Genomic DNA, 14,265 nt, shown 5'->3' on the forward strand with positions numbered 1-14,265 from the left:
GGTGTTAGCGTTAGCATACGTCATGTAGCTGAAGGTGTTAGCGTTAGCATACGTACACCTATTCACCATGTTCTCTCATCTGTTATTATTTTAAACTGCATTTCAAGATGAAATGTCTGTTCTTGGTCTTGGATTTTATCAAATACATTTCCCCAAAAAATGTGACTTATACTCCAGTGCGACTTATATATGTTTTTTCTTCTCTATTATGCATGTTTGGCAGGTGCGACTTATAATCAGGAAAATACGGTAAGCGTCGTCGTGTTGTAGTTTGTGACACGTTTTATCGCAGGTGTCGCTCTTTCAACTGTCGCGTTATAGATTTAAATGTTGATATTTGGCAAAAACGTGTCGTGTTGCAGCAGCGTTTAAAGTCCACGTGACACAATAGACGACACTTTTCAGTAAAACAAAGAGAATATGATAATGTTTTAAATTTTACCAAACATTTTGTCAGGTTTTTCTCCAATTTGGCCAGTTCTGTTTATGTCGTCATTAACATATATAAGTCGCACTGGAGTATGAAATGCGGTTGCAAGTGTGAAAATAACAAATAATATCACATATAAGTCGCTCCGGAGTATAATATAAGTATAAATATAAGTATAAGTCACACCCCGGGCCAAAACTATGAAAAAAGGTGCGACTTATAGTCCAGAAATTGCAGGAAAATAATTAATATCATGGAACTGTTACATTTATTACAGTATTTTTGTATTTAATTCATAATATTATGTCGCCTTGACGTATGTACGATGTGCGTTGTGTGCCCGATTTAATCCGCACCTTCTCGAAGAACAGCGACTCGGTGCCGACGCCGTGTTTTCCCGCGTCTCCCGCCGGGGTTTCTTTTAGAGACAGCAACTTCGGCTTCTTCTGCAGCGTCACAGAAACATCACCGGGACAGACACAAAAGGCACGGCGGTTAGACAAACGGACACTCTGCGCTAACTTCGTACAAAAACATGGCGTTTATCGCATCGTGTTTTCGAGCTAATTGTCATACAAGTTTAATTCCAATAAGTGTTTCCGAGGCTCGCGATGGAAATGTGATCGGGATTCATCTACACTTTGTATCGTCTTTAACAAAATCATCTGCTTCTTCACTGTGATTGGTTTAACCCAGCTGTCACTCACTCGGAGCGCGACAAATACTGACCAATAGGAGGACGTGGGCGGAGGAAAGTGTGTAGGAACAGAACCATGAAAGTTCTGCATTTTGTTCCTTTATAAAATTGACTTGGCAATAGTTTATTTTTGACAATTATTCCACAATAAAAAGGAGAGGATTTGAGTTAAGAACAGTTAAAATGGTTAAAATTAAAAGGTAAATATGATGCAATAAGGAGAGGATTTAAGTTAAACTGTTAAAATGGTTAAAATAAAAGGAGAAATATGATGCAATAAGGGGGGATTTAAGTTAAACTGTTAAAATGGTTAAAATTAAAGGGTAAATATGATGCAATAAGGGGAGGATTTAAGTTAAACTGTTAAAATGGTTAAAATTAAAAGGTAAATATGATGTTGTTTTTCTACTGTTATCAGTCCTTAAACTTGCTCTTGAGCACCTTAAGTTTGGCATGTTTTAGAACTAAAAAAGAAAAGAAGACATTTGGATCTCTGCCCATTTCCAACGCTGCAAACTGTAATTCCCCCTCGCAGCCAGTAGATGGCGCCACCACTCAACAGTTTAAGATGCACACAAGGTCTCAGCACACAGTTGTATTGACGTGACTCAAGTAAGAGAGCGTTACTGTTACTCGGACTGACTGACTCAAGTAAAAGTAAATCTACGCGTCCGTGGCACGAGCGGCGAGGCCAGACCTTGACGGGGGGAGTGGCGCCGGCGGACGGATGGCGCCGGATCTGGCAGCCGTTCTGGTTGGGCCGCTGCTTGTTGTTGAGCAGCAGTTTCTTGGCGGTTCCGCCGTGGTCGTTACGGACGGAGTCGGCCTTCTCTGCCGAGGTTTTACTCAACAGCTGTTCAGACAGAGAAGACACGGACAATTACTGTGGTATCTGTAGAAAAACCTCCATCGTTAAAGCGCCCCCTGCAGGACGGACGACTCATTGAACTAAAATGCAGTTAAGATATTTTGAATGTTGCTAAAAATTATAAAAATGTTATCACAGAATAGCACATTTTTTTAGTTTATAAATTTCACTTCCCGTTTGTAATTGATGACATCGCACTAGGAAATTACCCAGCAAACACTGGGCCAAAACTCATCTAATGTCAGTTTTTTTTTTTATTTGACAAATAATAATATATGACAGCGACTTTATTTTGTTGAATTAATGTCAAACAAAAAAACGTGTGTGTAATTTCTGCATAAACTTTGACTGAGTGAGTGTCCCTGGTGTGATGTCACTTCCTGTCACGTCCTTTCTACAGTTTTTTTCAACATTTTCTCCACAAATACCTGCTCGATCGGTGTAAAACTTTAATTTATATGTACAACACGTATAAACACACCAAATAAAATCGTCAAAACCCGCCATAAGTCACATTTAAAAGTCTACGTCGGTACGTTGGCCTTACCACGGAGCTGTTGGCGTCGGGGAGGAACTGTCCGAACTCCGAGAGCAGATCCTCCTGGTTTTTAAAGAGCCGGGCCACCTGAGCGTAGACCTCCTGCTCGGTCAGCGCTGGGGTGTAGTTCCCGCCGGCCTCCTTGGCGTTCCGCTGCTCCTTCTGTGGAGACAAAAGATTGTAATACTGCATGTGGCCTCTGAAGAGATAAAGGTGAAGTATTTAGTCATAAAGCAGCATATATGTAGATTACTTCACATTTAGGGCACTGCAAACTTCAAAATGAATTTGACTTATAAATAGGCCGATTATAGTGCTGCAACTGATTATTATTTTTAAGTCAGCATTTTTTTTCCAAAGGATTATTTTTATACAATGAGATTTCTTTGATACATTTTGAACACTAAAAGGTTCAAATAAACCGACTGAAGACTTCTGGATAGAGAATTAAGTCTATTATTGATGTTATCTCTTTATTTAATAATGCTGCTTTCTTTGTGTCGTTGAGCCCGTTAAGTCCAGATAATTATAACTTATAATAAATAGATTTTAATCTGGACGTTTTGACTCATCTAAGAGTCATTCTCAATCTGTGGACCTAGTCTGAGACCTCGGACACTTATCCTACTTGTTCATATGGAGGCCCCGCCCGGTGGGCGAGGCTTACTCTGAGTAGGATAAGTATATTTTCAAAAGTCGGAGCCTGTGCGCTGGTACGTGCGCGTTCACCTGCAGCGTGTGCGTTCACCTGGTACGTGCGCGTTCACCTGCAGCGTGTGCGTTCACCTGGTACGTGCGCGTTCACCTGGTGCGTGCGCGTTCACCTGCAGCGTGCGCGGTGTGCGCGTTCACCTGCAGCGTGCGCGGTGTGCGCGTTCACCTGGTGCGTGCGCATTCACCTGGTGCGTGCGCATTCACCTGGTGCGTGCGCATTCACCTGGTGCGTGCGCATTCACCTGGTGCGTGCGCATTCACCTGGTGCGTGCGCATTCACCTGGTGCGTGCGCATTCACCTGGTGCGTGCGCGGCGTGCGCGTTCACCTGCAGCGTGCGCGGCGTGCGCGTTCACCTGCAGCGTGCGCGTTCACCTGCAGCGTGCGCGTTCACCTGCAGCGTGCGCGTTCACCTGCAGCGTGCGCGTTCACCTGCAGCGTGCGCGTTCACCTGCAGCGTGCGCGTTCACCTGCAGCGTGCGCGTTCACCTGCAGCGTGCGCGTTCCCCTGGAGCATGTGCGCTGGTACGTGCGCGTTCACTTGGTACGTGTGCGTTCACCTGGTACGTGCGTGCTGGTACGTGCGCGCTCACCTGGTACGTGCGCGCTCACCTGGTACGTGCGCGCTCACCTGGTACGTGCGCGCTCACCTGGTACGTGCGCGCTCACCTGGTACATGTGCGCTGGTAAGTGTGCGCTCACCTGGTACGTGTGCAGGATCTCCAGGAAGGCCTTGTAAATGTCGGGCTGTCCCTGGAAGCGGTTCTTGATCTTGTTGACGTAGTTGATGGCGTGGTTGAACTCCACGGGCTGGTTGTTCTGCAGGGGCGGGCCGGTGGGCGGGCCGGTGGGCGGGGTCCCGCTCAGGGCAGAGTGCAGCTGCATGGGCGGCGAGCGGGGCGAGCTGTACGCCGGGATGGACGGATTACTCTGACCGCTCGGGGTCAGCGCTGGAGGCTGAAGGGGCTGAAACGGGCAGAGGTCAAAGGTGAAGCACCCGAATAGGGAAGTCACGATATCAAATGTTAGTGTTACGATTATTGAGAGAAAAAACATCACGGTTAACAATTATTCACGATTATTGGAACTGTGACTAAACAAAAGTGAAATCCTTAATTTTCTTTCATTCTCGCGCTCTGTCAGCGGTTTTATAAAAATCTACTTTCTGACAGACAAAATAAAGGTAATGTGACAAAAAGAGATGGATTGAATAAAGTTCTTTACATTTAGGTCTGTTTTTTGGGCTGTATATTGAACAAAAATACATAATTTTGCTTCTAAAATGGTCAAGATTATACATGTTTGCTTCTTATTCTTATAAATTATTATCGATTAACCTGATCATCTTTACCTCCTACGCTTGAAAGAACCAAACAAACATGTGTCAACAGGAGATTTTAGCAGGAACGCAGACGGCGGTGAATCTGTGAACGTGAAAGATGTCGCCGCTTTTAACTGTTTGATTTGTTGTTACGGCGTGTTCCGCTGCTGTGACGCCTTTGACCGGCGCGACACGTTCGTTTGAACTTCCCCGTCACTTTGGAGCGAGAACGTTTCCAGATCGATCAACGTGCAGAACTCGACGCGCATCAGTCCGTCGAGGGTCCGATTAGCAGAGTCGACCCGCTGTGGTTTGGACCAGAGTTTGGAGGGACAGACAAAGTTTTTTTTGGTCATTTCGTCCAGCCCTACTTTACTTTTTGGTTTAACGTAACCTTAAGGAGCGGGCTGAAATCAGCACCGCCGCTATAAAGTCTTTGAACTATTTTATTTATTTTATTTTTTATTATTATAATTTTTAATTTTTTAATTTTATTTAATTAATTTGTTTTCATTGTTTTATTTTATCTTATTTTATTTATTATCTATTTATTATCTATTTATTTTTATTTTTTGTAATTAATATTTTATTTATTTTATCTTACCATTTTATTTAATTAATTTATTTTTTCTTATTATTTTGTTTTTATTTTAATGTTTTTTTTCAAAATTCATATTTATTCATTTATTTTAATTAATTCATCTTAACCCACTTCTCATCGTTTAAATTGTGTCATAAACCTGTACCTTGCCGATCTTGGCGGGCACGGGCTGGCTCAGGACGGGCGCTGCTGTAGCGAGGGCGGCGGAGGTGGGGACAGCTGTGGCGGCGGCGGAGGTGGCCGGGGGCGGGGCCGGCTGCTGCGTTGCCACGGCGCCCACTATGGGGATGTTCTGGACCGAGATCCCGTGCGGCGTGATGTGATGGATCTGCCCCGGCGTGGTCACGTTCACCAGGTCGTTGGTCTGGACTTCGATCTTGTAGCCGGGCGGCAGGAACGTGTTGAAGCCCATGATGAGGTCGGGGTGACCCTTGAACAGCTGCGACACTCGGCTGATGACCCCCGGGGTGTCGATGCTGCGGCGGCGACAAACGGTAACGGTGAGTGAAGGACGCCACAGTATTCATCAACGAGCCAAATATATAATAAGTACAACACGTTTTATGACTGCTTAACCAGGTAAAAGCCACTACAATGTGACTTTTAACTTCTATTCTATTAAAAAGACCTCCAAATAAAGACTGTGTGTAGTTATTGTGTCATAATCGCGATGTTGTTTGATAAAAGAAGTGTTTATAGGTCCAGACATCGAGCCGTGAACTCTCTTGACCTTCAAAAGCACGGAAAAAAATCAATTTACTTGAGTAAAAATACAGTTTTTTCATAGTTTTGGCCGGGGTGCGACTTATACTTATATACTTATACTCTAGAGCGACTTATACGTGATATGATTTGTTATTTTCACACTTGCAAACGTATTTCATCCTCCAGTGCAACTTATATGTTTATTTTCTTCTCTATTATGCATTTTTTGGCTGGTGCAACTTATTCTCCGGAAAATACGGTACATATTTGACTTTAACGTGTCAAAAGTCCAGAGAGCTGTAACGGTCTTTCGCACCTTTGAGACTTGAACTCTTTCATGATGTCCAGGAAGTCGTTGTAGACCTGGGGCTGGTTTCCAAACTGCAGCTTCACTTGGTCCAAGTAGGACAAAGCATCTTCCACCTTCAGCAGAGAAAGCAAAACACACAAATTAAACTTCAGAATCCTCCCGTGAGCATGTTCCTTTTCATCCTTTACAAGAATCACACATCTATGTCATTTGAAAGTATAAACGTGCTGTGGAGGGCGCCATCTGCTCACGCCGCGCCTCAGACTGACCTTGAGCCTCTGAAACTGCTGCTGGCCCTGCACCGAGGCCTGGGGGGGCGCGGCCAGGTGGCTGTGGCCCGAGATCAGGGCGGGGCCGTGGGGCTGGACCGCGGGGCCGTGGTGGTGGGACACACTGTGCACGGCGGGACTCGGGGCGTGGCCGTGTCCGCCACTGTTCTGGGCCGCCGCGGGGACCTGCGGCGAGAGCGAGATTAGGGGGGCGGGGAAAAGTGTCGAACGGGTGGAGGTCGTGCAGCTGACGTCGCCCCAAACTTAACTAATGTTTTCTTAATGCATGAAGTCTTTAACTGCGTCTAAATTAAGACTTTGTAATCATAAAGCGAGCTCAGCGATTCGCCAAAAGATTATTGTGTTGCTATTGCTGGTTCATCCTCATCTTTTTCCTGAGTAAATCTTACTTTTTGGCTGATGTTTGATGCATTAACACTGTCATACTTTCGGTCTTGACACTTTGCGTCGATAAACAGGAAACAGCTGTTGCTAACGAGCGCTAGCCTCGTTTCGCTCCACATAAGTTAGCATCAGCGGAAATACAACACTTTAGCAATTATGTTTCAGATTTGACTAAATGTTTTGCCCGTTTGTGTGAAGTTTATAATTGTACTTCTTGGTTGGACACAAATATGACAGAGGTAGAGGTGATTCCACAGCTGTTACCTAGCAACCAGACTGTAAACAAGAGCCACAATCCACATAAATGACACAACAGTTCTGATCTGATGCACAATAATACCATAAAACACCTTTATTTTGTCGAACGATGGTTTAAACTGTCAGAAAAGTGTTTCTGTGTAAAGTGTCTCTGTGTCACACACTGATGACATCACAGAGGGATTCAGCTCAACTTCCTGTCATTTTAAACTTTTATTTTTCTAATTTTCTTCACAAACTGCAGCTTAACTGAAGTAAAACTATGACAAATATTTACCACAGGTTCTACACCACCAAACTAAGTCAGAATTAGAAAAACAGGAGAAACTTCAGAGGGACTTTAAAAGATTAATTTTCAAGTATCACGACTGGACCAAGACTTCTGCTTGAATTTGACGTTTTTGTGATGTGACTATGTAAATATTCAGCATTAATGAACTAAACCTAAATCCGAACGCTTTATTCTTCACACACGCCGGCGCCGCGGTTACCTGGTATCCCTGGGGGACGGAGTACTGCACTCCGGCGGTGGGCTGCATGTTTTCGGACAGCGCTTCATAGACGGCCGGGGCGGGCGGGGCCGGGGCGAGGGCGCGGTGCTGGAAGGCCTCTGCGTTTCCAGCGAGGCGCCTCTGCTGAGACGCAAAAACCGTTTCCTGATCCTCCAACCGCCGCTTCATCGTGAACTCATGCTCGTGAGAACGGTCAGACCTGCGGCGGACGAAATGTGCTTTAGTCATGTGATCGGTTCAATAGTTGGAACACGACGTCATATTTGAAAGAGAATTAAAAGAAAAGTCTACAGGAGTATACGGCAAAAAACAAACAACCCAACAACAAAAACACAGGGAATTGGTGATAGAAGACTTAAAAACACTTTACTTTATTGATATAATTCATCAAGCAATGGATTATTTTACATTACATTTGAGTATGCATAATGATGTAGTTAATATTGTTGTTTAAATAAGTATAAAAAGTGTGACAAACATAACAAATCTCAAATCAAAATAAAGCAAATCAAAATATACAGCTTGTTTAATGGTTTGTTTTGCATGAATAAAATAATAAACTTAAAAGATTAATTCAAGCAAGGTAAACTCTGTAAAAGGATGGAAAAATGTATATATTCTTGCCTAAAATATTGATTTGAGTTTAATAAAAATAGTATAAATTGTGGAAGTAAATAAATCAAATTATATAAAAAATATTGTGGGGGTCAACATTTCTGTAATCATTTAGCTAGTAGATGTAAAATGCTAATTGACTCTCATAATCCCCAATCAAATAAACAAATAAAGTAAAAATACAAACGTAAGTGTCTTTAAACCGGGCTCTGACGTCACTCACGTGCGTCCCACTACTTTACATTTGCAAAACCCGCGTAGATTTGTCATCGTTCCCGATATTCTGCGGCTAATCCCCACTTTCCGCACTGAAATCGCACCATTCTTCCATTTAGAATGTTATTTATGTATTTATTTTATTTTACAGACTTTTAATCTATAAAAAAACACGGTCCGCGCGTCTTTGTTTTCCTCGTTGGAAACTCAAACCCAGCTGACAGAAAAGGGGGCCGGGCCGTGGGACTTTTCCGCCAATCAGACACTCCGCGGCGCGTTACGTCACCGCCTCGACGCAAACAGGTGCCGCGCGTGAGTTTTACGTGCGTGGGTTACGTGCGGAGAGAGCTTCGCCATTCACAACTTCCCCACGACGCCAGCCGCGAACTCCCGTCACTTCAAACCATGCCACAAAAACAAAACAATAACGGAGGGACGGCGCGTGAAAAGCATCGCGTCGCGTGCCGTCACTGGGAATCGACCCCGAAATCCCGACGTGTTTAGCCCGCGTTTAGCTTCCCGACGGCGAAGCTAAACGCTCGCTGCCAAACCGCCGCAAACCAGCGACATAAACCCGCATAAACCCAACTTCACCCCTGTCGAAACGCACTTTGAGCGTGTTTTAAGCCGCGTCTGCGCTAATAAACCCGCGCACGAGACGTTTTTAGCTCGTTTCAGCGGCTAAATGTTGCTCTGAGGCCTCGCGAAAGCCGCGGCCTCGATTTCACGTAGCGGTTCGAGAGCGAGCCTCAGCCCGCCCGCCATTTAACGTGCGGCGAACGCGTCAGAAACCCGCGTCTAACGTTTTATTCACGCAACAGTTTTACAAGACTTGCGTTTTGTATTTGCGGGACGCTGATACTTTCACAAACGCGCGTGTGCAAAAGGCTTTTAAAGGGTTTTGCGCTGTTGTTTTGACGCTCGCGCGGCGCAAGCTAATGTAAACAACAGCCGCTGATGCGCAAAAGAACGCTAGAGGCACCGTCGCCATGGAGACTCAGTGTTATTGTCGTTTTCCCATTCAATACTTTAATAAATACACGTTGTATAGTACTACTTTATCCAATGCACATGTGGAAACTTTAAGAAATGTATATATCGAGGTCCTTTTTATGGTAAGTAAACCGAGTAAATATTATCAATTCATGGGTGAAAACAGTTTGGAAACTACTTTGTCCCATTCAGAATACGAAGTACTTAGTTTTAAATGTCAATCGCTATGACAACAGTGCTAAATTCTCATTCTGAAGCCCACGAATAGTCCATATGGTACAGTGACATATGGACGTAAAGTAAACGTACATTTGACACTTTAATTTACACATTAGCACATTTATTACAACTTTTATCAAATAGATTATTGGAGCTGCAGCACAATTTCTCATGATTAATTACGTGAAAAAGATGAATATACATGATTGTAACTCAACGACAGCCATATTACATGTTATATACATTTATTAGATACATTACTGACACCACAAATGCACTTTTACGTGTCAATCCGGCGCTGTTTATACATAATTTCCTACTAGAATCCCGCCGCTTACAATTACAAAATGGCCGCCGCTGTCACCACGGCAACAGCGCTCCGGTGACGTCTCTAGCGTTATTATCACGCCCTCGCCGCTGTCCGCGATTAGCCTCGAAGCACATGCAGCTAAAGGCTAACGCTCGCGATTCCCGCACGCTCCGCCGCCGGACCGAAAACACGCACACGGCGCGCGCTCGGGGCACGTTACGGGCGACGTGTTCGGCACAACGCGGCGTCCCGATCGGTCAGCGCGAGCGGCTCCGTGTTCGGTGTTGCTGAATGAAATCTCCCCCCGTGAACTCACCCCTCTCTCCCGCGGAACGGAGCGCGAACACACCGACGATCGAGGTCCGCGGCGTCGGTAACAGTCCCTGGGGGAGCGGAACCGGACGCGTCGGTTGCAAGACGTTTCGCGCGGCGGAGGTGATGAGTTTACGCCGACATTTGAACGCCGTAGGAAGCGCGAGCTGCTTCGGACACGGGAGGAAAACAATCTCCCCGTACGGTTAGCCGTGAGGGGCGTGGCCTCTGCGCGAGCCCGCCCGCGCCCGCCGCTCATTGGACGGTTTGAGTTCGACGGCGCGGGATTGGTGGTTGGAGCTGTCAATCACGCGGCGTAATCCCACTGAAGTCCCGCACACCCATTTTGAGTTGGAGCGCGGACCGCGGGTCACCCAAAGTCTCATCGTTATCCGATTTCTGGCGTTGTCGGGTTATTGAAATGTCACGTAAACAGCGGCCGCGGTTACCATCGCAACTCGAATCTGATTATGGTTGAGTTGATAGTTGAGTTGGAAGATGATTAAAATTACGTAAAAGAGCTAAATCTGATGCGATTAAAAGGTCCAGAAATCAGATCATAGTCAGATTTTGGTGCGCACGTAAACGTAAAGCCACTGGCCGCGGTTACATGTGCACGCAATCACATTTTTGGGGTTATAAGATTATTAAAATGACGTGTAAACAGCTCAATCTGATGCGATTAAATATGTTTTCCTCCTGATCAATGTCTCTCTGATCCCATTCGGAAATTTGCATGTAATTTAAATAATCTTAAAGGTCAAGAAATCAGATCATAGTCAGATTTTGGGGTGGACGTAAACATATAGCCACTGGCCGCGGTTACACTCAATCACATTTTTGGGGTTATAAGATTATTAAAATGACACGTAAACAGCAAAAACATCGGATTTCTTCCTGATCTTTGCCCTTCTGTATTTACAAAGGATTATCTTATCTTATATCAGATTGTGCCGTTTACATGTCATTCAAATAATATTTAACGGACCAAAAATCATATAATAATCAGATTTGACACGTCTGATGCGATGATATGGGTAATCTGATTTCTTTCTGTGCAGGTTTTGGCGTTATGCAAAACAGGGCAAAAAATTAAACAAATCAAAATGTTAATCACTGTACTTTGTCTTCTTAAATACAGTAACTCTAAAAGACACATGTCGCCGGGCGTTTTAGCTAATCAGATTTCTCTTCTGCACGCGGGTTATCTGATTATTCATCCGCTTTTGACTGGCCAGTGAGTGTCCGCTTTCATAAACGAAAAGTGTTTGATTCAGAGTCTGTGTTCTGCCGTTACAACACAACAAACGTCCTCGTTTACAGATAATTCAGACTTCATTTCTGCTGAGCTCGTTACAGACTTTCAAATGCACACATTTTTGTCCATTTTAGTGCTGACTTGGTTTGATCCTGTTCTAGTCCTGGTTTAGTCTTGTTCTAGTCCAGGTTTAGTCCTGATCTAGTTTAGTCCTGATCTAGTCCAGGTTTAGTCCTGATCTAGTCCAGGTTTAGTCCAGGTTTAGTCCTGATCTAGTCCAGGTTTAGTCCTGATCTAGTCCAGGTTTAGTCCAGGTTTAGTCCTGATCTAGTCCAGGTTTAGTCCTGATCTAGTCCAGGTTTAGTCCAGGTTTAGTCCTGATCTAGTCCAGGTTTAGTCCTGATCTAGTCCAGGTTTAGTCCTGATCTAGTCCAGGTCTAGTCCAGGTCTAGTCCAGGTTTAGTCCTGATCTAGTCCAGGTCTAGTCCAGGTTTAGTCCTGATCTAGTCCAGGTCTAGTCCAGGTTTAGTCCTGATCTAGTCCAGGTCTAGTCCAGGTTTAGTCCTGATCTAGTTTAGTCCTGATCTAGTCCAGGTTTAGTCCTGATCTAGTCCAGGTTTAGTCCTGATCTAGTCCAGGTCTAGTCCAGGTTTAGTCCTGATCTAGTTTAGTCCTGATCTAGTTCAGGTTTAGTCCAGGTCTAGTCCAGGTTTAGTCCTGATCTAGTCCAGGTTTAGTCCAGGTCTAGTCCAGGTTTAGTCCTGATCTAGTCCAGGTCTAGTCCAGGTTTAGTCCTGATCTAGTCCAGGTCTAGTCCAGGTTTAGTCCTGATCTAGTTTAGTCCTGATCTAGTCCAGGTTTAGTCCTGATCTAGTCCAGGTCTAGTCCAGGTTTAGTCCTGATCTAGTTTAGTCCTGATCTAGTTCAGGTTTAGTCCAGGTCTAGTCCAGGTTTAGTCCTGATCTAGTCCAGGTTTAGTCCAGGTCTAGTCCAGGTTTAGTCCTGATCTAGTCCAGGTTTAGTCCAGGTCTAGTCCAGGTTTAGTCCTGTTCTAGTCCAGGTTTAGGACTAACTTTCTTTTACTGGCAAACTGCTGTATCCATAAGTGTTTTATTATCATTATTATTATTATTAATAATTATAACTCGTTTCTGTGTTTCGTTGTTGTCTTTTCTTTTTGCTGTATTACGCTAAATTATTCGCAGGCATTTTGATTGACATATGTTTCTGTAAAACATCCTTGTGTCAATAAAAAAAATAAAAACATCTCCACGCTGCTGCTACTTCCTGGACACGTGACACATCACCTTTCTCCACGCCCCCTTCAACACGCAGCGACCAATCACTCGCCCAAGTCTTTATTCCAAACCCAGAAAAGGCGGAGCTTCCGCGCTAAAGGCCCGCCCACGAGAGGCGGAGCCGGACCAGCGGCAGAGCCCGGGATTCCGCCTCAGAGCCGCGGGCACGGACCCCGCTCCAGAGCCGCTCCCGAGCCGCGTTCCCCCGCGGCTTTCCCCTTCTCTCCGAGCGACCATGTTTGCTCCGTGAACACACCGCCTTGTCCCGCGCACGAGCAGTGTCCCGACCGCTTTCGAGCGTCGTTACATCGCAAAAGAAATATATATAATTAAACCAAAAATCACGAGACATCGCAGTGCGGGGCAGGAAGGAGCCCGCGCCGCTCCCACCTCCGTAACACCGACATAACGCGATCATAACGCTTCTGTCCGTGCGGCGGAGCGGAGCGCGCGGGGTCCCGGTTTGCCCTTAACAAACAATGCCAAAGTCAAACGGGGACGGGGAACCGGAGGCGAGTGCGCGCGCCGCGGAAGCCCACGCCAAGCCGCGACCGAGCGACAACACGCAACCGCAAAACGCGAACGCACCGCGGCGGGGGGGGGGGACGCGCATTCTTTGTTTACCCCGTTCTGACGCGGGGGTAAAATGTCTGTCCCGACACGTCCGCCCCCCGGAGCACAACAACGATCCCTCCCCCTTCATCCCGCCGCCACGCCGCGTTTACACGGCCCCGCGCTCAAAACAAGCGCAACGCGGCACACGGCAACGAAACGCTCCGCGCTCCACGACGCGAAATGTTACCGACAAAAGACCCCCGGTTTGCCGCCCCGCACGCAACACGCAGCGCGGAGCCCCCTTCACGCGTCGGAGCTCGCGCTGTTGACGACGCGGAAAACGCCTCCGTCAGTTCGCGAGCGGCGCCGAAGTCAACGGGAGACGCGGCGCGCGCTGGGAACGCGGCGGTTATAGAGTTGAAAAGAGCTGTCACGTACCGGGGAAAAGACTCCTTTACTCCGGGATTCGTGTTTGTAACAAAATAGTTGGGAGACGCCCCCCTCCGCGGGCATTGGCGCGCGCTGCGGGACGCGTCACGTTACTTTGAATGTAACGCGGGAAAATCGCGGAGGACAAGCGCGGGTCAAAGGTGAGAGACGAGCGTGTTTGAGGCAGGATTTGTGTTCTGAAGATGTGGAAAGTCACGATTTATGAAGATTAAAGTGGTTTATGCTTAAGACAGGGCCGTAACCGCGGGGGGGCCTCAGCGGGTCAAAGCAGCGGTGGGATGTACGTCGAAAAAATGGACAATGTTACACATTTTGGAGATATGAAAAAATAAAATATTGAGTGTTGTCTACAATTTGAAACTATAAAAATTCACATCAGAAAGCGATAAACGTCTAGTATAAGAATATAAAG

The 14,265-nt window shown here is 45.9% G+C and overlaps 1 protein-coding gene across 2 annotated transcripts in view; it reads right to left on the reverse strand.

Annotated features, from left to right (window-relative positions):
- The window catches only part of sin3aa (SIN3 transcription regulator family member Aa), a 30,881-nt gene extending 17,019 nt beyond the window's left edge, over nucleotides 1-13,862 (reverse strand). The window contains exons 1-9 of one of the 2 annotated variants that reach the window (XM_072434623.1): nucleotides 13,842-13,862; nucleotides 7,607-7,826; nucleotides 6,453-6,638; nucleotides 6,190-6,296; nucleotides 5,314-5,644; nucleotides 3,949-4,212; nucleotides 2,543-2,695; nucleotides 1,825-1,980; nucleotides 787-876 (exon numbers count right to left, since the gene is read on the reverse strand). In XM_072434623.1, coding sequence (XP_072290724.1) covers nucleotides 787-876; nucleotides 1,825-1,980; nucleotides 2,543-2,695; nucleotides 3,949-4,212; nucleotides 5,314-5,644; nucleotides 6,190-6,296; nucleotides 6,453-6,638; nucleotides 7,607-7,795 — 1,476 coding nt within the window. In that variant the 5' untranslated portion in view covers nucleotides 7,796-7,826; nucleotides 13,842-13,862. Of the gene's footprint in view, nucleotides 1-786; nucleotides 877-1,824; nucleotides 1,981-2,542; nucleotides 2,696-3,948; nucleotides 4,213-5,313; nucleotides 5,645-6,189; nucleotides 6,297-6,452; nucleotides 6,639-7,606; nucleotides 7,827-10,296; nucleotides 10,320-13,841 lie in introns of those variants that run through there. The other variant, XM_072434621.1, reaches the window with a different exon arrangement.
- Between the last annotated feature and the right edge of the window lie 403 nt (nucleotides 13,863-14,265).

This window comes from Eucyclogobius newberryi, unplaced genomic scaffold, assembly GCF_026437365.1.
Source record: "Eucyclogobius newberryi isolate DKJ021-1_F unplaced genomic scaffold, fEucNew1.0.hap1 SCAF_7, whole genome shotgun sequence".
Lineage (NCBI taxonomy): Eukaryota > Metazoa > Chordata > Actinopteri > Gobiiformes > Gobiidae > Eucyclogobius > Eucyclogobius newberryi.